Source organism: Trachurus trachurus, assembly GCF_905171665.1.
Source record: "Trachurus trachurus genome assembly, chromosome: 6".
Taxonomy (NCBI): domain Eukaryota; kingdom Metazoa; phylum Chordata; class Actinopteri; order Carangiformes; family Carangidae; genus Trachurus; species Trachurus trachurus.
The window spans coordinates 10,067,080-10,094,423 of NC_139897.1; the positions used below are offsets into that span (position 1 = coordinate 10,067,080).

At 40.3% G+C, this 27,344-nt stretch overlaps 1 protein-coding gene across 1 annotated transcript in view; it reads right to left on the reverse strand.

Moving 5' to 3' along the window:
* znrf1 (zinc and ring finger 1) overlaps nucleotides 1-27,344 on the reverse strand; it is a 52,896-nt gene that overhangs the window by 14,016 nt on the left and 11,536 nt on the right. Inside the window, exon 3 of the mRNA XM_083974307.1 lies at nucleotides 567-662. Coding sequence (XP_083830433.1) covers nucleotides 567-662 — 96 coding nt within the window. The remainder of the gene's footprint in view (nucleotides 1-566; nucleotides 663-27,344) is intronic.

Here is a 27,344-nt window from a genome sequence, read left to right on the forward strand (position 1 = left end):
ATAAAGATAGATGATTATGACTATTTCAGTCAAACACTGCACTGTTAGTTTCCCTCAGAGTTAACCGTGTAATTCGCTGCTGCACTTGACTGATAAGAAATGGTAAAACCCCACATAGACATAATGAGCTTAGATAGAATCAGGATCCGTCTCATGAAACAAAAGACGTTACTTTACGCAAGTGTTGATTGCCATTAGGGATCTTAGCAGCCTCAGCTGTGTTTGTATTTTCAGAACTGGATGACTGAACATGTCAGGTTGAATAAACTCATTCTATGAATTTTTATGATTTCCCTCATTCCCCTCATTCATATTTATCATATTTTGGTAGGACTAGCTCAACAACACGCGTCAGTCTGTAGAGCCACCCGTCATGAATATTTATCAGCAGAGCAGCAGAAACTGGAGACTTGGCACAATATTGGGAAGACCAATAAATATGACCAGGGCCAGAGCCAAAATCAATTCAGTATTTATAGTACGGCAGTGAGCCTGGACTTTTCCTTCCACATACCAGATCAGGCCTCCTGTCATACAAAGAAAAGGTAATGGCAGTGCTTCCTTACCATTATAGGAGAGGCGAGGCTTGCTTAGACACATGATGAAGTGAACTTCCATCTCATTGGACGCCACAGACTTGGAGCAGACAGGACACTTGAATCCTGGAAAGCATAGCAGAGAAGACATTAATATATATAAATATATACACATACTTCTGAAATAAACACTTAACAACCTCATGTTGATCTGTGTTTGTGCAGCATGAAATATGATTTATTTTTTTAAAATATGTTTTATGAATATAGAAAGCAAGAGGTGTTTCTCCATGAAATACAATGATGGTGCACATTTGTCTTCTAAGGTGATGATATAAAGACCAGAAGCCTTTATTTTAAATTACCCATCAGCACTTAAGTGTGGCTGTTTCTCTTCAGGCTCCCTGGATCCCATCTAATGACAGACCGTGACAAACTGTGTGGATGCTCTGTCATATCTACTGTATCTGTGATATAAAGTCTCTAAGAGAGTGATTTGTTTATTTCAGATGCTGTTTATTGTTGAGGATGTTTTACATTTCTTTGTTATGTCCTTGGCTGACTTTACAAACAGGTCCACTCTGGCTATAACAGATGAAAAAATCCATCATCAACTAAAAATCTAAAGAGAAATGCTCTGTGCCTGTTGTGCTTTGAGGCATTCAATCATTTTTACACCCCTACTCATTTTCCCACTGCTCTAAGAAGAAGCTATTGAACCAGTAAGACCTGTTTCATAAAAGCGAACGTTAAGTGAAGCAGAGGTAGAGAGTTACATTCAGCTAAAGGTCAGCACAATGATTTGAGATGAACACAAGCAATATAATGTAAACACAGTAAAAAGCCTCTACGATAACATATTACTTTTGAAAGGAAATAACTACCACTTCAGTGTGCTCGTTTGTTGTACATATAGATTTTTAACTATAGACCTTGGGGAACAGCTGTCGACTCTTAGCACATCTATACTTCAAAGGTTTGAATCTTAAGTGGTTAAATGGTTAGTTTCAGTCTTTCTAGAGTAGATTCCCTCCTTCTTTTTCCATGGTCAGTGGGCGCTGGACTGAGCTAAATCAATATAAGTAAGTTAAAGGAATGTGGTTACAATATGCTTCTTTACAACATTAAATTATGACCTGAAGTGTTTTTGAGAAACACTATGATGTCAGTGACCATTTACTGTAGATATAAAATGTCATCACCATGTCATTTTATTTAATGAGACTGTGTCATAATTAGGGTATGAATTTGTGAGTTATGGCCATAAATGTTAATTGTGAAGGCATAGTGACCTTGACCTTTGAGCTTTGACCACCAAAATCAAGTGAATTCATGAATCAGTGACTCATTCATTCGCATTCCTATCTCACTCATGAAAATGGGACTAATGGATGGAGGTACAGAGCAACAAAACAAAAACATAACCCTATAATTTCAGATGAGATAAGAAACACAGTCTTTTTTGTCTTGACCTTTTCCAGTTTTTGAAGTGTTATCTCATGTATTAAAGATATAAGGGTAGCAAGGGTAAGGAAAATAATAATCTAATTTTTACCACAGTCACAGAGGTTTTAGCCGTGTGACTTACTGACACATGTATTAGATGGGAGTGGTTGTCAATATGGCAACCACAACACAGCTCTGACTGGCTGATTTCGTCTCTTCAAACAGACGTTACATAGACTCCAGTGTTCACATCAACCATGAAACTGTTGAGTGTACTAACGGCAAACAGTACAGTGCTGTATGTACATTGACATATATACAGTACGACATATGAGACATGACAAACAGACTTATCCTATATGTACTCCAGTATTTGGTGTTCCCTCCGTGACAAATATGTTTTCATTATGAATGTTTATTCATTTGCTGAGATCTTGTGTTTTGTGTTTGAAACATTCATCTGTGCATGTTTATCCACTCTTCTCACATATACACACACACACACAAACACACACACACCACATTGATTGTTTTATGACGTTATGGCTGTCTCAGTGGTCCCCTTCTGTGCTGTTTGCATGGAGCCCATTAGGTCTAACTGCATTAGTTTAACACATAACAGATAATTAGATAAACCACTAGGCCACATGAGCCAAGTCCACAGACATTTTGAAAACATGCTCCACTGCTCTGTGTTAAAGAGAAGCTCTAAAACCCTGTAGATCAGATTGTGTTTGAGTATAGTCTGAAAACTACTGTGTGTTAACTCATTATGCAAAGTTACAGGCTAGAAGAAACTGTTCAGGCCTCACTCAGTTTTCAAATCCTCTGACGACATCATCAGCATCTTTTTATAATGATCTTTTGAATATTTCGGATGACAGTGAAGATGGGCAACTGGTAAAGCTGTCTATTGACAGTCTTATAGCAATGGTTGTGTGATTGGGAGCAGACTGAAGATCCGCTCAGAATCTCTACAGATGTGCCACAGTCATGTGGTGCTATAATGAGATTTACATGTATAAGAACAGTAGCATTGTCAGGGGAGTTTGCTCCTGGGTTTTCTTTGTGAGCTGGTTTAGGGGATTTTTTTTCTCTGTCGGGACTTTTCTGTGTGGCAGCGGTGCTGCTGCTCCTGACAGTGTTAGATACGTTTGTTGGTTTGTTTTGACCTGTGTTCGTGTCTCCTTCCTGTTCTTTCTTTTCTGTTTGAATGTTCTAGAGAGAAATGTGCTTTAACTCCCCGCTACAATATCGCAGCCATTTAGTGTCACTCTTCTATAACGCTAGATAACATATAGGTGGACTGCATTGATGCATAGACTTCCCATAATCCAACACAGCTGTTATTTTACCAGATAGACCATCAGACCCCTGAACTTGGCAAAGCAAGTCCTTTAAAGGCCGCATTTAAAAACAACATTGACCAAAGTGCTTAATGGTTAGAAAATCGATTCTTGCCACCAACTAGAATGATATAGATGCATCATATAATGTATTAATGAAAGCACAGAATATCTGGGAAGGTAGCAACAATACAGTACTGCACAGAGAACAAATAAAATACAAGCTAATAGAAAAACGTTGTCTTCATGGTGACAATTAAAAGGCTAAAGACAAAGAGATCTTCAAAATGTCTTTCAGTAAGTGTCAGTAGCCTACATAGCTCAGAGACAATGGTAAATGACCTGACCTGACATGACCATGAGCTGAGAGCTGAGATGAAGAACAGTGATTGAGTGAAGGGAAGAAGACCTGTGGAGCCAGTTTGAAACAATGCACTCATCTCAAATCAACCATGTAGAGAGGGCAGAGTCTGACTGAAGATGAGTCAGATATAATAGTTGAGGTGAGATTTTAATGTTGTAAATGTTGAAAGGTGGAAGAAGCCAGTGCGGAAACAGAGTTGATTTGTATATTGATCAGGACCAGCTGTTTTATCCTGGTTTAGCTGCAGAGATGTTTCTGACACTGAGGACTTAAAACCCTGATGCAGCACAGAGGGAAGTTCAAACACCTGGAATCAACAGGAGATGATGGTGTCATCAGGAGTGATCAATTATAAGGGCTTTTCACAGGATCTTAGTATATGGGCTCGTACAGGTGAATTAACAAGAATGAATGAAGTTATGTATGTTATTCAGGTGTTATTTGTCTCTATAAACCTATTTGTTTCCCATGTGAAAGGTGACGTTTGAATGACAAATGTAAAGTCCTGGTGATTCCAGCTGTCAACCCAAATTTAAAAGAAAAACTCTGAGATAACAGAGTTACAGTTGTTTGGTTACACACACAGACACCCCCCCACCCACCCACACAAACCCACTCCCCCCTCCACATGGCAGCTGACCCACTTTTCCCTGAGCTGCTATTTTCAGATGCTCCATGGGGACGAGCCCAGAGAGAGAGATGGAGGAAATGAGTGAAAAAGACGTGTAGAAGGAAGGCGAGGCAGTTCAGGCATTCGAGGAGAAATGAAGGTTTATGATACATGGTCCAGCAGGACTCTGTGCAGTCGGAGAGGTGTGTGTGTGTGTGTGTGTGTGCGCGCGCGCGCGTTTGCCTTCAGCTCACCCTAGCTCCACAAATCCTTGAGGACATTTCACATTCAAGAAGCGCATAAGGTCAGATAGGGACAAAAATAAATCACAGGACCAGATCGTACATTAATTATAGCCTAGTGGTGTCTCTGTGAGAGTGTACTGTACGTTTGGATGTGTGTGTACACGAGGCACGTGTGTATTTGAGCAGCTTGCGACTGTACAGTTCTGCTTTATGTCAAAGTAACACGTTTCTCTCCGATATCTCCTCTGAGCTGTGGCCACTGCAGGTACAGTAAACTGCACACAGCACTCTCACACTCGTGGCTGTGGGACGCCTTGAACCGACTGACACAGAGGAGACTGTGAGCCTGGACTGAGCTCTCACTGATGCTGCTGAGGAGACACATTTGAAAGTTAAATTTAGAAATGGATTGGAGATTGGATTTTTGTTTTTGTGCTGCTCTTTGGCCTTTCTGCTAATAAAAACTGCTTTTGTTTATCACAAATGGTGGGGAAACACTGATTTAATCCTTAACAAGGCACTTTATCTTATAAATAAAAACCAAACCATCCCCCAGGACATTAAAGCTCCATCTCCTTAACTTGGTCCATCCCTCATCAAAAACAGTTTTTCCAGAGCCTCCCCTCAGTTAAGGTGCATGTCACTCACTGGACTGTGGAGGGAGGTGATGTTGGGGGGGGGGGGGGGGGGGGGGGGGGGGGGCTTTATTTTGGCAAATCATGAGACCCTGAGCTGATGACTTTAATTCTACAACAGAAATGGGCCCTGAGAAATGTCTATGAACAAATCCCATTAAAATGACTGAGTACAAAATCATGTTAAACAAAAACAACAAACTAACTTGTAAAATTGATCTTGACCTTGACTAATGAGTTCAAGTGTTTACACAGCGGTGGATGTATGAACTCCTATTGGCTGAAGCTCTGACCAGTGATGCTGTGACTGTATCAGCTGTGTGTCTCCATCAGTCCTCGTGTTTCTGCTGTTTTCTCTCCTGCCAGTGTGCCTGCATGCCGCTTGTTCACAGTTTGTCTCTCTTACTGTGCTTGTGTGAGCTGAGTGTGGCAGCTTCTCCACCTGCAGGTCCTCAACCCATCAACTCAACAACCACCTGCAGTATCACTCTCATGGTTTCTCTGGTGTCGTTTTAGTCTGAGTTAACCCTTTGCCTGCCTGTGGCTCAGGTTGAATGTGTTGTACAGAACAATGGGCTTTTTGCCTTTAATATACAGAACAGTAGACAGGAAATGGGTAGGAAGAGAGAGGGGGAATGACATGCAGCAAAGGGCACACCGCCCCAGTAGTAATGCTGCTCCACGTGTGCACACATACTGTAAAGAAAATTAAAAGAACTGGAAGCTACCTGTTGTGATGCTATTATATTTCCTGTTAAAGTTATAGCAACACAATTTGGTAAGTAACTGGTTTCAAAGAATCAGGTGAGCATTTTACACAGGCTTTATTCAAAAGCTGAATCAGTCAACCCATAGTAGAGTGTAAAACCAAGCTGAATACATGCCTGTGATATACGATTAAAATGTTAAATGATTCAAAACTGCTTTATCTGTCAATAACTATTATGTTTGAGTTAAAGAACTGTGATAGACCCTGAAAATGAACCTAAATGCAGCCATAGTAGCACGTTTAATTACACAGGTAACTTCCAGCTGATGCAAATTACATAAATAAAGTCATAAAATAGGTCAGGACACCACAGCCTCCTCAGTTTTGGCTTGGGTTGTGTGTAATGCAACATGGCTTCACATGGCGAGGAAATGATGGAAGGAAAATATAAGAAGAGCCAGTAACAGAAGGCGTAGAGGCGGCCCTTAAAAAGCACAATTCACTATTTATGCAACCGAGCACTGAAATAAACAGACAGGTACGTGCTGACTTGTTTTCTGTGACTGATCATACAGTGTGAAAGACGGTGCATGAAATCAAACTCTATAGACAGCGTCCAGGAGAACATTTGCTCACAAAAGCTGTGTAACTCTGCAACATTCAACTTTGCCAAAACCGTGAAAAGAGGCCTGATGAATGTTGGCAGTGCACAGGAACCCAAGATAAATGTGTTTGGATCAGATGGAGTTCAGCATGTTTGGGGTGGACCGGGCCAGGACCACCACAGTGACGCCAGAGTGTCAGCTGTGAAACACAGAGGTGTGAGTGAGCCGATATGGAGCTGCTATGAGAGCAAAAAGGTGTAGATGACATTTATAGATGGTGCTACGTATGCAGATTTCTACCCAAATGCTGAATGTGACTCACAGTTCGAAGAAACTTGGCAGGAGATAAATCTAACAACATGACAATGATTCTGCACACTGCAGAAATCACACAACAGCTTTCAAAGAGGAAAACCTGGTCTGATCCTCCATCCCCTGACTCCAGTCCAACAGAAAACATTTGTAGTATTTCAAAGCAGAAGGTAGAGGGACACAACAACTGTCTGCAGCAGATGTGCACAGCTGTTCTGTGAGGAAGGGACAGAACATCTCAGCACATACGTATTTGTCAGTCCTGTGTCTGTGAGGATTGATTCTCTCAGTAAAATTAAAGAAATGAAGGATGTGCTGACTTTTGTTGTGTTTGGTGTTTTATATTTGAATTTAAAATCTTTTTTTAATTAATTAGCCAACTATTTTTATTCTATTGTTATTCAATGAGGGTATATAGAATTCTTAGATAGACTGTGTATTCAGTTTTGTTGTGTCATCTGTCATAATAACCATATAGTATGTAAACTTGAAGTTAAGAAAAAGGGCAAAGTCATGCACCATGTAGTGGTGGTGACACCGCAGCTATTGTGTTAAGATAAATTAATTCATACTTGAGAATCATTTGAATTTTAAAAATGTAAAAGTTAAAAAGCAGCTAATTTTATTCTGTAGCAGGTGCAGGTGCTGCATTTATTTCAGCACACACTCTGGCTAACTGAATGTTGTGTTACCCCGTTGTCGGTCGACCCTCTGTGATGTTTTAGTGATGAAACACATCTGTGAATCAAAGTTTCACAGACAGGCAGCCCTATGCTGTGATGCAATAATTAACACTGAGTGAGTGGTGGGGATCAAAGCCGGATAATGACTCAAATGCTAAATCTGTCGTCAGGTTTCCTGTCTGGATTCTCCTGCAGCTGCTCATCACTGGGACGACAGCATCACGGCGTCTGACAGGAGGAACCGTCGTGTGGTTGGCGGCCATTTGTGACTGGTCACATTTAACCACAGATGACTTAAAAAGATGACTTAAAAAGAAAATTTAATTTTGCTTTTTGAGTTGGTTTGTTTTATGTTTGTGGGAAAGCTATAGTATATCTTATTGCTACATTGTGTTTATTCTACTGAGAAGATCATTTACTACTTCATCTTTTCTTTAATAGTGTTTTCATATTTTTGCTGACATGATATTGATGTTTTTACCAGTAGATAAGAACTACTAGTATTGGCCAATACAAATATCAGCACATGAGGCTTTTAGGGCCTGGATCACTTTTGCTCTGCAGTCACTGAGGCAGATGAGCACAAATCACAGTACTTGAAGATGAGAGGGGGAAAAAAATTAATTTGGCAGACTACAGTAATAGGACTTTTTCCAAAAACTGATTGGGTTCTTGAAAACGGCTGTCAGATGGGGACAAACTCCTGTGTGGAAACAAGCTCTGGTGAATATGAAGAGAGAAAAATCTGGTGCTGCCATGAAACGAACAAATTGACAAAGTTAGATGTTAACTACAGTTTATCTATTCAAAAGTTGTGATTAATTATAACAATAGAGAGAGACAATTTAGGGAAAAGTAATTAAAATACAAAGATCTGTGATTAACAATGATTCATCGTATTATCATATAATTTTATTCTGATGACATATTTTTGAACAATGGCCAAACACTGATGTACTGACAGACAGAAATAATAATAGATCATTCTTAAACGAACAACTGCTCATTTCACAACAGAGGGATTTAACTGAGAGGAAGATAATAATCATGGCTGCAGTTTACAACACGAGCATTTTGTTCTTCACTGAACAAAGGGAATGAGAGGCATAAACTAATGCAAATGATCTTTACATAATACATTACAGTACAGGATGAATTCAAACAAGTTCTGAAGACTGTTGGGCCAGAGAAAGACCATGAGCCCACACACTTCATACAGACATCTGAATACAAAAGGAGACATAAAAGGGGGGGTTTAAACAGCCATGTCTGTGTGCATTTATATATTATATAAGAGGTCTGTACCTATATATTATTTACATTAATCTAGTTAAACATTCATTAGTTTCCATATCTATATTCAGGATGTATTATCTCACTTCTAAGAATGGATTTACATCAAGATTCCTTGACTGCACATCACAAACATGTCCAGCTGAGAGCACATCCACCATGACTCATCATTGGCATTGCTCTTAAATCTGTGTTTTAAGATAACAATACATTCTGTACAGATGAGCATTTTACCTCCAGCGTTAACCAACACACCTGAAAATGTACAGTGGGCAGGCACATGCCGATGCAAACAGGAAGAGAATATGAAGAACAATAGTTGTTGTGTTTAAATACAGAATCTAACTGCACAGCAGCTGCTAGTGAAGACAACACATTCAAAATTAACACAGTTCAAGAGACACAGGTGCCCCTGAGTGGTGAATAAGCTAAAACTAAAACATTTTAATGTGGATGTAGCTTTAGATGTTGCTCTTTTAGCAACTCACATGGCCAACAGTCAACTGAGGTTTTATACAGTACAAATTAGAAAACTATTTTCAAAGAAAAAAAAATTCAAATTGCATATACAATTGAGTTTAAAACAATGATCGTTATCACAGAAAATGTAATAAACATAGGGTCACTGTATGTTTCTGTATATCCATAGCTTGTACACACTGTCAGTGATGACTATCTTGAAACTAAACTTCTCTTGTATTTTCATCCTATGTGTGATTTTTCTGTCTATGATTACATGCTTCATGTATGATTTTTTATTTAAATTTTTTTAAGTATATTTTGGGGGCTTTTTGCCTTTAATTGATAGGATAGTTGAGAGAGAAATGGGGGGGGGGGGGGGGGGGGGGGGGGAATGACATGTAGCAAATGGCCACCAGATTTGGGATTCGAACCGGGGCCAGCTGCAGCGAGGAATAGCCTATGGGGTGCCTGCTCAACCAACTGATCTATACTACGCCCATATATGATTTTTATTCAACCTCTTTCCTCACAGCAGCTCTGCATACAGTAGCTTTAGAAAACTAGTATTATCGAAATAACAATCGGGTCATTAAGCAAAACCATGAATGCTTCACACTGGTTGCAAAATGTCATTTGTGGTAAAAGAAAAAAAAAATCCACCAAAACATAAATTAAATGAAATGATTCCTCCCGCCCATGCACACCTTGCATGACTATGCAATAACAACAGTGAAAGAGGCTGAATAGATAGAGCTGTCACACACTCTGAGCTCAAGTGCTATTAAATTGTCCCTTAGAGACTTATTCTTGTCAGCCCCTGCTCAGACAACGCACGTACACATACATACACACGCACGCACACACACACACAAAGACAAACACACACACTTCACAGGTGAGGTCACACCACTCAGTCTCTGCAGGCCAATGCATATTTCATCAACCCCGGGCAGCCTGGCTGAGCCTGAGACCCTGACTCAGCTCCCATATAACCACTGTCCCCCGATGAAGACCTCAAGTCTAACAAAAACCAACTACTGCCATGAAGTATCTGAGCTGCAGATAAACAGAACAGCTACTGGGTATTAGATGTTTAAAATGAGATGTTGGCACTTTTAGTCTAAGCAGGTTGTGACCTGTTGTATTTGATTTTTAAAAAATATGCACTGAAATACACTGCTGGACAAAACAATGTATGCAGCCAGGATGACTACTCAAGGACAGACCACCACTTTTACGCAGCGATCATTCTCACCCATCACCAGAGAACAGTGTCAGTGTCAAATCATTTACTAAAGAGAGCCATCTAACGATTTTGTTGAAAAGAAAATTTTCCAATCTTGATGATTCTGCAGTCTCGTAAATGGCACAAATGTTCCTCAATTATGACTTGAACTAATGTGACCAGAGGTGGTGATTGTAGATAACTCTGGACAGTCAATTGGGAGTCTTGCCTTAAATAAGCTAAGGGCCTTAAAGACTTCTGTAAACCTCTGAACTATTTTAACTCTTGTGCCAAAACCCTCTGGGCAATTCACTCATTCATGTTTTTCTGTAAACAAAACAGTTTTGCATGACTGACAAAGCAAAGCAAAGTGTCTGTCTACTTATGCTACAGAGAACACAGGTTAATGCTGTTTGGAACAGGTTTTAGGTTTGACTTTGGGTATGGAAATGAGGAAAAAGAGCCAAGTGTCACATTGAACAGATGCACTAAGACAGACAGCATCTAAAATGTGCTGCCTTTCACTGGTCTCACCCTTTTTATGAGGGGATGTTGTAGACAGAAAAAGAAAAAAAAAATCAACACTGGCGTTAATTGATTTGGCAAAGGGAAATATGCAGCATCATCTTGGTGCCAGTTGTTCTAAATGGGTCGGCAATATTTCTAAAAGCCCCAAAGTCTCATTAGGATGCTGTATGACACAAATCTCATTCCAAACCATCATTTTATGACACATTATCTGAGGATGATGGTTTTGTTTGTACCTCTGTATGAATAAAAACTGTGTGTGAAGCCAAGTGCAATTCATTTCACGAACTGGCACATGTGGTTCGTTAACTTCAAAACATCAGGGTCAACAGATGTATCACAGCGAGAAAGGAAACATCAGTCCTGCCTGCCCTCTCGGTGTGGGGCCATTCATACCCATGTTGGTGAGAAGAAAAATCTTCTCACAGATTTTCGATTATTGAAGACGAATGACACTAAGATGTATGTGCATCTTATTTGTCATGGTAACTGTATCATAAGAAGTGTTAATATATTTTACCAGAATCGTTAAATGTCATGAAGACCACAAAGAGTGTTAGCTGGTTAATTATTGAAAATTTTGAAACCTTAGAAAAACACTTATTTCACTTTCCGCTAAATGTCATTTTGAAAAATAAGTTCATAAATGTATGTAGCTACTGCTATAAATAATTATCTTGGTTGGTTATAATACATTGATGAATATTCTTCTCAAGAGTTGACTTTTAGTGAGGAGCACAGTTTGTTGTTTACAGTTTGACTTTTTTTTTTTTTTATTGATAGGACAGTCGGAGAGGGCGACAGAAAGGGGGTACGACATGCAGCAAAGGGCCACCGGGGGAATCGCACCGGGGCTACTGCAGTGAGGACTGTAGCCTCTGTTTATGCTCAACCCAATGAACTATATGGCACCCCAGTTTGAGTTCTGACTTTGTTGAGTGATTAAATGAAACTCTGATACCTTATGATCAGAAAGATTAAACTTTTATACTAACAGTACTTTATATTATGTTTTTTTCTTTTCTTTTTTTTCTTAAAAGCGTATTAGATTGTAATAAAACCCCTTCAGGGGTCTTGACTCACCTTGTCAGGCCGTGTTCTGCAATAATCGCTGGCTCACTGTTCTTCTTCCCTTACTTTAACAACTTTTAATTACCTGAAGGTCACACAGCAGAGTGCACACAGCATTGGAGCCCATAAATTGCATAGTGAGAAACACAATGAGGATTTTTTGTGTTGTGATCTCAAGTTCAAGCTGTGATAGGATCTGATAGCAACACAACATCCATCAACATGATGTGTTGAACCATGTGGCCATTGCTACATTAGTCCATGACTCACCAAAATCTAAATCTGACTTGCAACGTTTTTTTTGATTGTGTCTTGTTGTGATGTTGTCACGGTGACAAACTGCCCACCGACATACACACATATAAACACCTGCCAAAGTTGTCAGATGTCCCCTGTTAACCCCATCCCCCACCCCCAACCCAATACAAACACACAGAGAGACCCTTGGCATCACAGTAGATCTTGCTGGGGTAGAGATATGCAATAGCCTGACCGAACTGGTTTTTATATCATCAAAGAAGAATTAAAAATGTATTGTTAATCAGTGTCAAAATTCAATAGTAAAGGAGTAAATGCATAAATGCCATCATGACCAGTGAAACAAAATAAACATGCAGCATGCTTGGACCAAGCTCTAAAAATGCCAATGACTGGCTGCTGATTTACAATGGTCGTTTGAGTGAGGAAAGACTCAGCTTTGTACCATAATGAGTGACATCGGTTCTATAAAATTGATAAAGAAGATTTTATAGAACTAATACAGAAAAAAGCTTGGTAAAGGATCACTATCAAAGTCAAATGATCAATACCAGAACAACCAAACCCCACATCTCTTGAAAGTAGCACAGCGCTCCCTATTGGTGATGGGGCCGCACTCGATGTTTATTGGCGTTCCGCGGCATGCTGTAACACACTGGTACTGGTGTGCATCGCAACTTAAGAAAACTTAAAAATCTAAATGCAATGATGGATAGTCTCGAGGAGAGTTATGAGGACGATCAGAAGACAATTTGCTGGCGGACAGTTATACTGCAGGTGGAGCGAACAGAGAAATTGATTCAACAGGAATTATGCTGTTACGGTTCATAAAGAGCCTGAAGCCTGCGGCAACATCTTATGGCAGAAATGTAGTTTTAAATCAGAAAGAAAGAAATCAGTCAGCAAACACTGAGTAATTCATCAAAGCTCCCATTGACTCCAAATCACCAGTCGTATGGAGCAACACCAACCAGTGTTTAGTAAAGGTGGTCATAAGCAATGAATGACTGTGAGACGTAGCAATGCTGCAGCAGACAATATAATTAAAACATGGATCAGCCTGTCTCATAATGATGAATAATGTCCAGGAGGGGACGGCTGGACTGGAGATAGCCACAGTAATCAAGAGGAGCCTGTTTAAATCAAAGCAGTGCCTCAGAGCATAATGGCTGCACAAACAACTCTCCCAGACCCAATCAATAGCACTGTAAAACCCTGACTGTATTCAAATCTCACATAAAATATCTGCAGAATATCAATTACTGAGAAAACGAGGGCTCAGTTATTGTTTCCAGTCCTGACGGTTATCTGTATCAACAGCAGACACTTTGGTTGATGAGTGTCAATAGCTGCGGAGGACAGACAGACGTCGGAGGAGGAGGAGGAGAGAGGGAATCTGGTTTAACTGTGCAGTAAAATAAGGATCACAACAGTCCGGGGGCAGAGGGACAGATGAATCATCCAGCCGTCTACTTTATGGTGCAGAAGTGAGGAGGAGGAGAGGGCAGAGGGGGGGAAAGAGAGGGGGCAGTAAAGCAGAGAAAAGAAGGCGGCGAGACAGAAAGTTGAAGGGGGAATTGGTGAAAGAGAGTGCACGAGGGAGCAATAGAGAAGAAGAAATGAGAATACTAAGAGTAAATAGAGGGAGTGAAACTGAATCGCGGGATTGGGTAGCGGAGGAGAGAGTGAGAGGAGGAGGGACATCAAGAAGTGATAAGAGGAGAGTAGACAAGAGGGCAATGAGAAAAGAAGCAGCGAGCAGAGAAAATGAGAGTTAAAATGTACAGAAAAAGAGAAGAGAAGAAAAACAAAGAAAGTGCTTTAGTTTAGAAACAGTTTCTGACTCTGTCGGTACAAGCAGCTCCAACAGGCTGTTTTCTCAAAGCCACCACCTGAGGAGCACAGTCAAGTGCCAGCTTTACATTTAACAGAGGATCCTACAGAGTTTGTCAGGCTCTGTACAGACGAACTGAACATCAGTCTCTCACTGCTCTCCGGTTTAAATTTCAACCATGTCCCGTCACTGTGCTTTGTTGCACCTGTAACCACGGTTAATGATGTCAAAGGTCCTGCAGAGCAGCTGTGCATCATCCTAACAGTGTGAGAAGTGTGAAGGAGGTCATTGTCTAAAGAGAGAGTTTGACTTTGTCCTGGAACAGTCACTACCTGGAGTGTGGTCGTCGATAGGTGGCTGCTGTATTGCAGCTCACCTGGAGCAGGACTATAGTACTGTACACAAACACTGTGGGCCAAATATCAAATCAACAGGTGAAGATGGCCACCAGCTCTCCTTAATCCATGGTCCTTACAGTGGATATGAGACTCCAGCTGCTGCGCTCAGCTAGAGATAGAAACCAGCACATAAAACATCCGTATTTGTTAAGACAAAAATTGATCATTAATAATTGGTTACTCCAGAGGTGCTGCCTGTTGCATTTTGTTACCTTGGACAAACTGAAGCTAGCTGTTTTCAGATAATCTAAGCCAAGTGTCTCCGGGCTTTAGGTTTAAATTAAAAGTAAAATAAGCAAAAAAGCAAGTGACTGTACTGCAGTAACAGTATGTTGAATTGACCCCTCACTCTGCCCCTGGTTCCCTCCTCTGTCTGAGCCGCCGCTGGGTCTTTTAGAGCTGGTGGTTTGGCATTAACATGAGCCTGGGTACAGCTTCGGGTAAGGGCTGCTAAATCAGACAACGTTAACATAAATCAGACAACATTAACACCAGTAACCAGCACATAGGAGTGGTTTGTTGTGTAAGGGGATGTCCCAATTCATTTAAGAGCAAGGGGAAGTTCTTTTCAACCCTGAAACCCCCCACCCCTTAAATCGGAGGGAGGCCGGGCACAGACTTCAAACAAGCGCAAGATGAAAAGCGGCGAAGGCGTCTTCTGTTCTACATTTCTTCTTTGATGATCTTTCTTCATTTGATAAACCAACAAAGTCCACGCAACAGGTAACACAACCACAGGAGCCGGCATTTTCAAACCTGCACCACTGCTGGTAGTCGCTACGCGTGATGTGTGGGTGAACACGTCAGTTACGCTAAGTGGTGTCCCATTTGGTAGGGTAAGATCTCTACTTCTAACACTTCTTCTCACTTCATCGTCAAGGGGTGTCTCCCTTTGGAGGTCACTCAAAAGTTAACCAAGTGCAGTGTTAAGGGAGGAGAAATGGGGCTGGGCCTTAAACTCACTGCCAAAGCGAGTGCAGGATGACCAAATTCCCATCCATCTTCTCCTCAAGTTTTGGCTTGCATCTGCGTATTTAAATTAAAAATAGACAAAAAGCACCAACAGAAGCCATGTCAGCACTGTGGTGTTACTTTTTTTAATTATTCAAATTAGTCTAATGTTTCTAATTTTGTAGAGGACCTTCCTGAAGGCCCTGAAGGACCCAGAGAGGTCCCTGGATGCCACTTTGAGAACAAATGCATGAGCAGATGTTACAGCAGTGCTGCAGATAGCCACTTGGGTAAGATAATAAAAGAGATGAGAGGAGATGCAGAGTGCTGGGTAGACTTAAACACAGTGACACAGCAAGATCGGCGAGACAGTAAACAGCAAAGGTCACTATCCACAAGTAAAACTCACAGGTAATGGTGTAATCAATATCACCTTCAGCCGGCATGGTGCTAAATGAAACAAAGTCGATGTGGGTAAAGGTAAAAGAGAATTTAAGGAGAGAAATGCTGACACAAATAAAAGCTGTCAGATTTCTGCTGCCTCACATCATGATCTGCTAGTGGTGTTTTGATCCAACATATGATGACAGCTGTTTGTTATCCAGACTGATTCCACCAGTTTATTAATGTATTCCAACACTGTTAGAGAGCAGTGACTGATAGGGTTAGCAGGGTTTGACTGTGCTCATCATAAACATTCACTCTAATCTTTTTAAAATATTTTTTTCTGATTTTGCAGTTTTATCCAGAAAGAATATTATAATGTATTTCCACCTTCAAAATATAAATTTGTCTGTCTATAGCACAGAGTTACGTACTGTATGTTTTAATGTATTGTTGTTTTATTTTAATATATTAGGTGGATAATTATCGGTCTGTCTGTCTGTCTGTCTGTCTATCTATCTGATGTTTCAGTATAAGTTACTAATATTTATATTCACCTTCCTAGGAAACATGTTGACTAAAAAGCATCTAGGCTGAATGGCTATCTGCTAAGAATAACCATGTTTCCTAACATTCTGAATGAGCACATTCATTTGTTACTGTAGCAATCAACAGTCAATAGTCAGTAAGTCATTGGGGTGTTTATTGCAGAACAGACTAGTGCAACTCTGAGCAGTGGAGCGTGGAGGAATTTACTCTGTGAGCTTTGATACAAAGTCAATGGAGATACTAGACAGAAGTCTCCAGGTGACATGAGGAAAAGTCTGAGCTAAACACACACAAACAGTCAGTGTGTGTGTGCATTGCTAGCTTGCTATAGTTTGCACTTTTCCAATAGGGGCTTTGGCCGGGGCTCAAATTCACATACAACACAAAGACAAAAAAACCTACTCTGCTTTCAGTGTGATCACATTTATATTTTACGTAATATACATTAAAATTTTTCAAAATTGCTCTAAATTTGCCTTCACCTGCTGGGTGTACAGATCCTGTGTTAGCGCTAACATATTGCTATGCATAGTTAGTAGTATAAACTATTCAATTCTTGTCTTTTATTCAGTCCTTTCTCAGAAACATTGCCACCACAGGGTGAATACGTAATAAATATGGTGTCCATCAAAAGAGAAACAATCATCTAAAAATAGTGTTCTAAATTCTTTGAATGGCCAAACAATTAGAAATTATTTAAATGTATGCACTAAATTATGCTAAATTAAAACAGTGAAGACTGCCACGTTTAAGTGCAACCTGTAATTGCAAGAACAACAATAGAAGAAATGTGGCGCAAAGTCCCTGAAGTTAAGCGCAGCTACAGACTTGATTAGCTCCACATGCTCAGGATGTCTTTGTACATTTTTGTTCTAATTCAAGGAAAACCAGAGTTGAGGTTTTTAGGTCTGTGGCAGGGAAGTTGGGAACTGATTTAACTGCAGATGTGCACAACACACACACACACACACACACACACACATGCACAAAAGCCATGCTGAGATTTAGCTCCATGGCAGACAGGCTGAAGGCAGAGATTCTACTGCAGAAGCACAACAAAGCCACTCTGGGGGTTTAGCTCTGTGGCGTGGCAGACTGAAGGCGGAGATTTAACACACACAGGCCCTCCAGGCGGCCGGTGTCAGGCAGACGGATCGGAGAGGAGGAAAGAGAAGACACCACTAATACTACAGATGGAAAGTCTGAGAGCAACTCCAGTCACACGGCTCGTCACAATGCCGAGCCAGCAACGGCCCAAGGATGGACAGGAGGTGTGAAGAGAGAGGGAGAGAGATGTTGATGTTAAGTGATGGAATTTATTTTCTAAAATGATCAAATCCAAACACTGATTAAAAAAAAGAGAGAGAGAGAGAGAGAGACATAAAGGTAATATTATACTGGCTGACTTCCAAGATGTAATCAGATGTAAATGTGCCAATAATATTATTATTTTTATTATTATTTGGATTGAATTGATTTTCAGTTATCTACAAATGTCAGTATTATTATGCTGCCTCTCTAGTAGAAATACAACTAAAAACACTCATTACAAAGTAGACATGGTTATCTAACAGCATACCTGTAGTCTGAATTTTTGAAGCCAACATTACCCTTGAAGTTCAAATCCTTTTTCTTTTTTTTACACCTCAGTTACAAACATCAACTAAAATTGAGCTGTTCATAATTCATCAGTCCGTTCATTCAAACTGCTACAGTACCTGTGCTGAGTGTGAGAACATTTATTACCTTTTTATTTATTACAATTACCTCACCAAGGAAGAAACATTTTCACCTGTGTCACTTTGTTTGTTATAAACTGAAATGATTTACACTGATCTTGGTGGAGGGGTGGGGTCAAGGAGGAGGTGTTTTTTAATTATTTTATCAGCTGTTTGCTACGTCCACCTACAGTAGGAGGGTAGACATCAGTCTCCCTGTTGTTCCAAACTTCTGAACTTCTGAAGACGAAGGTCATTGTGCTCTTGGGAACCATCAGTGCAGCACAATATTTTTTACAAAGAATGTTGACATGTGCAAGCGATTGGTGTAAGAAGTGAAGACTCTTGATAAAAATGAAAAGAAAACAGAAATTATTCATTTTAAAAACGCTGCTAAGCAAAGAAGTGATTTCCAATTTCAGTTTGGAGAATCAAAGTTGAACTATTCAAGAGACTACAAATATCTGGGTCTCTATTTGGATGAACACATGAATTTCACCAAAGGATCAACACTATTGGCTGAGTCAGCAAACCGGGCACTAGGGGGTGTTATAGCCAAAACAAAGATTCTGAGGGATGTTGGGTACTCCACATACTCCAAATTATTTCAGAGCTGTGTGAGTATGGAGATTCAAACAATACCCCAAATGTGAGGCTGTGCAAACAGAACCATGTGGTATATGCGGTGTACATAAATTCACAGCTGTCATGGGAGATATGGGCTGGGAACCCAATGAGGTACATATGGTGGAGTGTACGTATGGTACGTTTATGGAAAAGGATACTAGGATTAAACCGTAACAGGATTGCAAGAAAAATCGTTGTCTTTTCTCAGTGGGAAACTCTGACTGATGGGGCATGGGATAGGGACGTATATGACATGTTGCTAAGGGCTGGATATGAAGACCATTATTATAACAAAGAAAAGTGGAGATTAATGTATTAAAATAAAATTATTTTTCAACAAAGTAAAGATAGATGGGCTTGGGCACTAGATATTTGGTGTACTTACTGTGAAATAAAGCACGTATTTGGCCTAGAAAATTATGTTTTGTATAATTTGTCAAAAAAGAAAAGATCCCTGTGTGCTCAATTTAGAGCTGGTATTCTTGGTCTTCATATCGAGACAGGCAGATATGTTGGCACAGCACAAGACGATAGAATTTGTACTTTGTGTGCCATCCAAGAGGTGGAGAATGAAATGCATTTTGTGTTATACTGTCCTTTCTATGACTTTATAAGACAAAAACTGTTTAGTAAGGTAGATCCAAATAGTGAATTTGTGTGGTTGGACGATGCTGAGAAGCTAAAACATATTTTTCAGTTTAAAATATTTGCATTTTCTTAATTTCATGAAAATGCCTGGGCAATGAGACGAAGAGCGGTATACAATGAGTACTGAAGGTAATCTTAAATTGTTTATTTATGTGTTGCACTTGTGTGGTGGGTAATACCAACAGGAAGGACTGTCTAGTTTTTGATTTTCAGTAAATGTGTCTTGTGAATGTGTATGAATGATCATGGTGGTAGTCGGAGGGGCCGTTTGGCGCACATTGGCAGCCACGCTTGCTACAGACGTACCCCCACCCGTGTGAATGTGTATGAATAATAGTTTCTGCTTTGGGTACCGGGTATCGATAAAAAAATAAATGTAATCCATTATTATTTATTATTAAGGTGAAGAAACATCTCAAAGATTATCTTTTCCCTTTAAATATTTTTTTTTAAAATCAGTTTTCACTTTGTCACAGGTTATAGAGAAAATGAATTAATATTATTATCATAAAATGTGAAATTCAGTAGCCCTAATTTCTCATTTCTTAATGAATTGCATGAGCTCTGCTTACTCTAGTTTGAGTCTAGGGGCAGCACAGTGGAGCAGTGGTTGGTATTTGCTTGCAGGAGTTTGCATGTTCTCCGTGTCTGTGTGGGTTCTCTCTGGTTCTCCAGCTCCGCCAACAGTCCAAAGCTTGGACAATGAATTTATGGTATTGATTGATTTGAATTGATATGTGTCCAGCAAGTGAAGAAAACAGTGGATCAATACAAGACTAGATTTTCTTTGAATAGGTCAAATTGTGATAAATCTCATATATCAATTCCAATAGTGCACAGTCTGTTATTTTTCCACTCTTACAACTCGAAATAGAACCGTGTTTTTCTGAAGATACATATAAAGATCTCAACATTGAACAATTCCCAAGTCTTATCACTGCTGTGACTTGTGTGTCAAGCAGGTTGACTGGTTGATGTAATTGTTGTCAGAAAAATTGTTGTCTAAATGGAGACAAACCTGTAAAAAGGAACCTCAGCCTCAACAACAAGACAACGATGTTAATCTGGAGTCAAAAAGCTTCTGTGAAAACAGTTCTGGGGATCTAGGGATTTCTTTATAACCTGTCTGGCTGCTCAGGATTTTACTGTGTTTCCAGATCTCAGCTATAAACTCTATACAGTGCTGTTATTATTATTAGAGGAACAATGGCCAAAACCACTAAGTTGTTATAAACTGGATTGATTCAGACTGAGCCATTGCTTTGTCAAACAGTAGAGACCATTTATCCTCATGAGGCCACTGTGTTGTTGTTGTTGTCGTCATTGTTGTTGTTTTTGATGAGACTTGTCTTTCCGATGCCATCACATTGTCTTCACTTGCCACTATAATAAGCTTTGTGTCTATGTTTTTTTGCCACTGTGAAATAAATCACATTATACTGGTGGTTATTGTGGTGTTTTTATCTCCCCCATCACCTTTTACCATCACCAGACTCTGTGTCACCTCCATTTTGTTTCCTCTAACTTGATTGAGTAGCAGAAATTTCATTCAGAGTTCTACAAATATAGCCGTGTATACACATTACAGCCTTGTGCACGTGCACACTGTCGTCAGCAGCCTACTGTCATGACCATAAACAGCAGCCCTGGGAACTGTTGGTTCGATTACATCACAACTTACAACTAAGGCAACTCTCGCCAACAAACTCGCCTCGTCTCACCGGAAGGACCAGCAGTTTCCATGGGAACAGGACAGAACAGGAGAACGTGAAAAATAGACAAGTGAGAGATGGAGAGACAGAGGAGAGGATGAGTGTTGGGGGTGTAGAGAGAAGAGAACGTACAGACAGAGAACAGTGGGAAACATGTCTTTTGTTGTGTTTGTTACACAGGGAGATAATATGACCTTTGATGAGGCGGGGTGGGAGTGGGAGGGTGGTGGGGGGTACAGGTGGACCAGGGGAGGGAGGAGGTGAGAGATGTGTGATTATAGAATGGAAAAGAAAGGACAGAGCCACAGCTTGAAGACAGCATCACCGGGGGTTAAATTAGTGTGTTTGCTACGGAGAGAGAGAGTCATCCCCTCAGAGCCCGGCTCTCCAGAGACCAGAGGGCCTGACAGGGATCAGTAAACAACACCACCAATAGAGCTCAGTGCAGCTTTACACACATATACGACATGCTGGTCCCTCAGCACACATTAGGTAATAATGTTACATGAGCAGCACTTCAACAAGCTCACATATCAGTATTACTACAGTATTTATCAATTAAAGCAGAAGTAAGCGATCCGGTCGTTTTGGCTAACTTCCTGTCAGCCGATGGAGTTAGCAGCCCCCGCCCTCGTCATGGATCTATTGGTCTTCGTCCCTACGTCACCACATTCACGCGCATCCCTTGGCTGCACACACAGAGAGGACCGCCCCTTTATGCCGTTCTCTCTCCTCATTGGATAAAGGTTGTAGGATACAAGGACAGTTTTCTCCTCGGCTTACAGCAGAGCAGAGTGACTGACAGACCCTTGTTTCAGACCAAACACTCTAAATAAATGATTGCTGTCGGAAGATATAACTATTTAAGACTTATACAGTATTAACACAAATATTCCGCTTACTTCTGCTTTAAGACTCTGTTCTTTGAAATGCACTAAACTATCACACCTTAATATGTGTTAGTGAGTTTTTTTCAGGTGGTTGAAGGTGAGTGTACCTGGTGTTTAGTCCTATCCCCACTCTCATGAGCTCATCCATCTGTTCAAAACATAGAAAATCAACTCTTTATTTAGTTAGTTGCTTTGTCCATTAGATCTGATGGAGGGATCATTAAGTCTTGAAGAACAGCAGCCACAATTCTTTGTTGAGCTGTACAATCCAGTGTAAGAGCTTGACATCTGTCTGCAGTCAGTTTGCATGTACTCAAACAGGTTTCTACTGTAATGAGGCACCAATTTTGAGAGAATTTTGAGGAAACCAGCAAAAGAAAATGCAAATTAAATCTCAGAGTTAAAACAAACAACAAAATTTGTCCCAATAAAACGCTGATGCAACAGCAGTCAGATGCTTAACAAACGTTAACACCTTTTTGTGATACTGTTTTCATTTCCTGTGTTTCAGTCTGGTTTTTTATGCACCTATTGAAAACATGCATAAAAAACAGGAGGCTAAAACCAAGATAATGTGTCACACTACATGACATCCCATGTACTGAGACCTGCACTTGACTATCATCATAAAAAATGAATGTGCTATCATTACAAATAACATTCATCTTCAATGGAAGAGATGGATGATGCCACTATAAAAGCAAATGTCATCTGTAGCTTAAGGCTACAACTTGATCATTGTCTTATAATTTTTTAATCTATCAATTATCATCTCACAGAAATGTTTGGTCCATAAAATGTCAGACATGATTGAAAAATATCCATCAAGTCGCCCAGAAAGAAATAAACACAGAAAGATGTAACCTGTGAATGAAACTGATCCTGGATGACACTGACTTTACACCACCTTGGTTAAACTATTTTTTTTAAAGAAACTAAGAGAAACTAATTTAAAAGCTGGAGCCAGAAAACATTCTGTTTGTTTGTTTTTTTGTTTGTTTTGTTTTGCTTGATATGACCCATATAAATGATCTATTTTATCAACAAATATGTAAGATTGGTAAAGTAACTAACTGATTTATGTGCTCATTTCACCCACATTAAGAAAATACAGCATACAGACTAATGAATATAAAATAGATACAGACAAACCAAGGAAAAGCAGCTACAGCACCAAAGTCCAAAACAGAAAAACAGCAGATTTGACTGAAGTGAACTGATGATGTCTGACACTGAATGAGACTTCAACAGAGACAGTCAGTCAGATGTCTGGCGTGGTACAGTGCTGTGCCGATCGCTCTTGTTCTGTCTGCTTTGGCTTGACGACATTTAGGCAACTGACCATAGCAACAGTCACCCTGCCTGTAATTGGCCAGTCCTTTGGGGTTAGGGGTTAACATAACATTCAGAGTGACGAGACCTTTGATATCCTGTTATGAAGCTTGTCAGACCATTTAAAAAAAAAACTGAACAAGTGAACATTATCCATTGTTTTCAGGACTCTCGTATCTCTAATCATTTCTTTCTTTCCTGACCTCGAGCTCTGTTCCTCGTTCTTTAAATGCTGGTGCGTGTGTTTGTGTGAGAGCATGCACAGTGGGGCTTGTGTCTAGAAAAACAGCAGTGATAGGCAGCTATGTGGTTGTCACAGCAACAAAAACCCATCTCCAAACGGCGCCTCACTATTTCATTCTCCATCATCTCATCCTAGCTCTGCATGTATGCCGAATGCAGGTGTGTGTGTGTGTGTGTGTGTGTGTGTGTGTGTGTGTGTGTGTGTGTGTGTGTGTGTGTGTGTGTGTGTGTGTGTGTGTGTGTGTGTGTGTGTGACCTTACATGGTTCCTCTGTATTGAGTTAGCTGGGAGGAAAGAGACGAAGAAAGATGGGGAGTGTGTATCTATATTTATATGTGTGTGTGTGTGATAGAGAGAGAGAGAGAAAGTGAGGGAGGGTGAGGGAGAGAGGGGAGAGAGGCAGAGGAAACAGAAATAAATTGCAGTGCTGACCTATATTCTTGAATCCTGCAACCAGACAGTTCAGCAGCACAGATGTTCCCCCCCAATCCCCGAGCTCCTGAAACCCTCGGCCGTCAAATCCAGCCACAACACCCGGCTGCGTGGACGGGATGTGTTGCAATAATGTGTGTGTGTGTGTGTCCCTGTGTGTCCCTCGTACGCTGTGCATCAGTATTTATTTGCTTGTGTGTGCTGTTGCAGTTTGTGTGGGAGGACCTGTGCTGAATTATTTCTAGGTTTAAAGGAGCTCCTCACCGATGCCAGGCCTTGTCTCTATATGTGAGAGCACGCCTATGGACGCCATTATACACTTGTCAATAATCTGTATCTGGTAGGAAGGCTCTTTTTATCCCTCCAAATCCTAAATCTGATGATGCAAGCACAGGCAGAGCAGCAGCGAGGAAGACTTATTTCAGGCCTCAGACCTCTAATCATTCTCCAGACTGAACTGAGACGGTTTGTCTGTGCTCCTGCCCGTTTTATGGCGTCACTATCAAAAGTAGGAAACGTGTTGGAGAATACAGCATTAAGAGAGAGAGAACTAATAAACAGTCAAGAGTCCTGTCAGAATGTGGTTCCAGACAAGTCCACAGTCTTATGGTTCTATAATCTACTTTGTTACATACCCAAGAAAAACTGTCTGAGAGGCATCTATCAAAATCATATGACAACACCTACATAAGTTAAAAATTAAATCTCTGTACTCTACACACCCACAAGCAATTTAATAGGAACACTTGCACATCTCTATGATCCGGACACAGCCCGTTTGCTCATGCTTCAGGGTCGTTCAATAGAGTAACTGTAAATAAATACTGTTGTAATGTATTGAAATGTTAACAAGGGATTTCATAAATTCCTACAATGTTGTGGTGCTGCCGCCTTTGCAGGTTAAAAGTTAATGACGCGCTGACATGCTGACTGGTAGCGATAGATGCAAGACACGTGCCAAGGCCATAACCCCCACGTGCCAAGGACGTAACCCCCCACCACCCATGGCGATTTAATCATGTATTGGCAATCTAGTGCAATGACAATCCACAATATGAAATTTAGAGCCCTATTACTTAACCAGATGATCAGTAGACTGATCTAATGAAGTGGAGGAGGATGCTTGTGAGCAAAGTTGTGTTGCCTGGATAATCTAACCACAAAGCATCTGAGAAGCTGCGTGTGGACCAGAGAACAAACCTGAGGTGTCACCTGCTGACCCACCACCAACACAAGCCAAAGGGGGGGGGGCACCCGAGCTGAGAGGAGCTACTTCAGCTGTACAATAACGTCTGACCGCCTGCTGTCCACCACTCTCATCATCACAACCCTCTTCAGACGTTCAGGAGAAGATTTTCACCTCGAGACGATTACATTACATTACATTTATAGACATGTGACCACAGAGAGGTTTTCAGAATAATGATGGAATTGGCATCTCAATATAAAATCTGATTTTGCAGGACACCTTATGCAGCTTTGTGACACCACATGGGGAAATCTAAGAGCCTCTCTGCCCTTGAATTATGAGATAATTCAAATTCACTTCAACTTGGCTTTTTGACAGAGTGACAATTCTGTTTCTCACCCACTGTCATCTATCCAGACACTTCTGGCCTCATTTGTCCTCCTACTGAAATATCTGACACTCACAACTTCCTACACGAGAAGCATCAAGTACAAAGGGCTTTACAGTTCTAAACACATTCATATAGTTGAAGTATGGTTTGTAAGTGACATGCTGATGAATATAAAACACAAATGTCTCCAATATGCTATGAACCTAAGTGGTCTTTTATTTCTCAAAGATTAAGGAAGGATCTTCGAGTTTATGATTTTAATTCACTGTGAGCACAGCAATCCCGTGTATGTGCGTGCATGTGCATGCGTGCGGAGAATGTGTATTTGCGTGTGGTGGAGAACATGATTTGTTTTTATCACCTTTCACATTTAAATTAAAAAGCACCTTTGTATGGAGATTTGCCCACGTCTGTAAGCTGAGAACAAAAGCCTGCACCTGACAACAGAGCGAGGCGGGTGGGGGAGGGGGGAGGGGGGCGGTGGAGGTAATGGGGCTGCTGAGTGATTGCTTTGCCCATCAGATCAGGTGAGTGAGCTCAGAGGCAGGAGATTACATGCAGTGTTGTGAAGAGTCATTGGTTCAGCCTCGAACCTGTTCTCTAATGTGTATGTGTGTGTGTGTGTGTGTTTCTCTTATACAGTACATGTCAATAAGAGGACAGTATGTTTGTGTGAAGTATACATGTGTAGATAGATATAAAGGGCATGTCAGCAGCAGTGGTTGGGGCGTAGACCTGTTAGTTCTCAGTCATAGTTGTTTACTGTTATTCTCCTTTGCACCAAGTGAATAACCAGGACATTCCTGCTGAATTTAGCAAATTTAATTTCATAATTAAATATTTTGTGTCTGCTAACACTGAAAATGTCTCCACTCTCCTGAACTGTGTGTTCAGGCTTGACTGTTTGATAAAAACTAGAATAATGTGTTATTTAAAAACAACAACAATATAATTATAATTATTTTACAGATAACGATATAGTATGTTATAATATCAGTATCATATGGTGATATTGGCATGGACTGCATGAAGACCACTGGCCTGGGGTATCTCTATTTATGTAACTGTATGTGCAGTGTTGAGATGGCTGTAGATTGCACAGTCATATGAATATACTCCAACGCTATGACAATTAACGCTCTTAATGTCTTGAAGACTAAGACCAGTATGAACAATATAAAAACATAATACAAGAACTGCAGCTCTTATTATCACAATACCCAGTAGCCTATATCTGAAATGTAAAAAAAAAGAAGAAAAAAAAGAATAATAATAATAACTTTAATGAAATAAATTATTGTATTTTATTTATTTTGCTTCATTTTCTTGCTACCACACACAGCAGCTAATGGTTGGTAAGTAAACATTGCACAGGACTAAAAATGAGCTGTTTCACCTCACAGGTGTGGATTCAAATTCAGAGTAAACACTGGAAGTTTCCAGGTTTTGATGTTTAACCAGTTATAGGTATGTACACAACATGTCTCGCAAGAATGAAACAACAAAGAGCAATGCTGTTGTGTAAGTGCTAAACAGTTGTAAAACTGAATAGAAAACTGCAGTAACATCACTTGTCTATATTTTGTAAATAGACATAGAAAACAGAATATGAAAAACCTGCTCCACTTACAAAGGCGTCATTAATGTGCATACATTTTTCTGTAAGGCTACACATGGAGTGTCAGTAATAGATGCTTCAGACATAGGCCACAGAAATC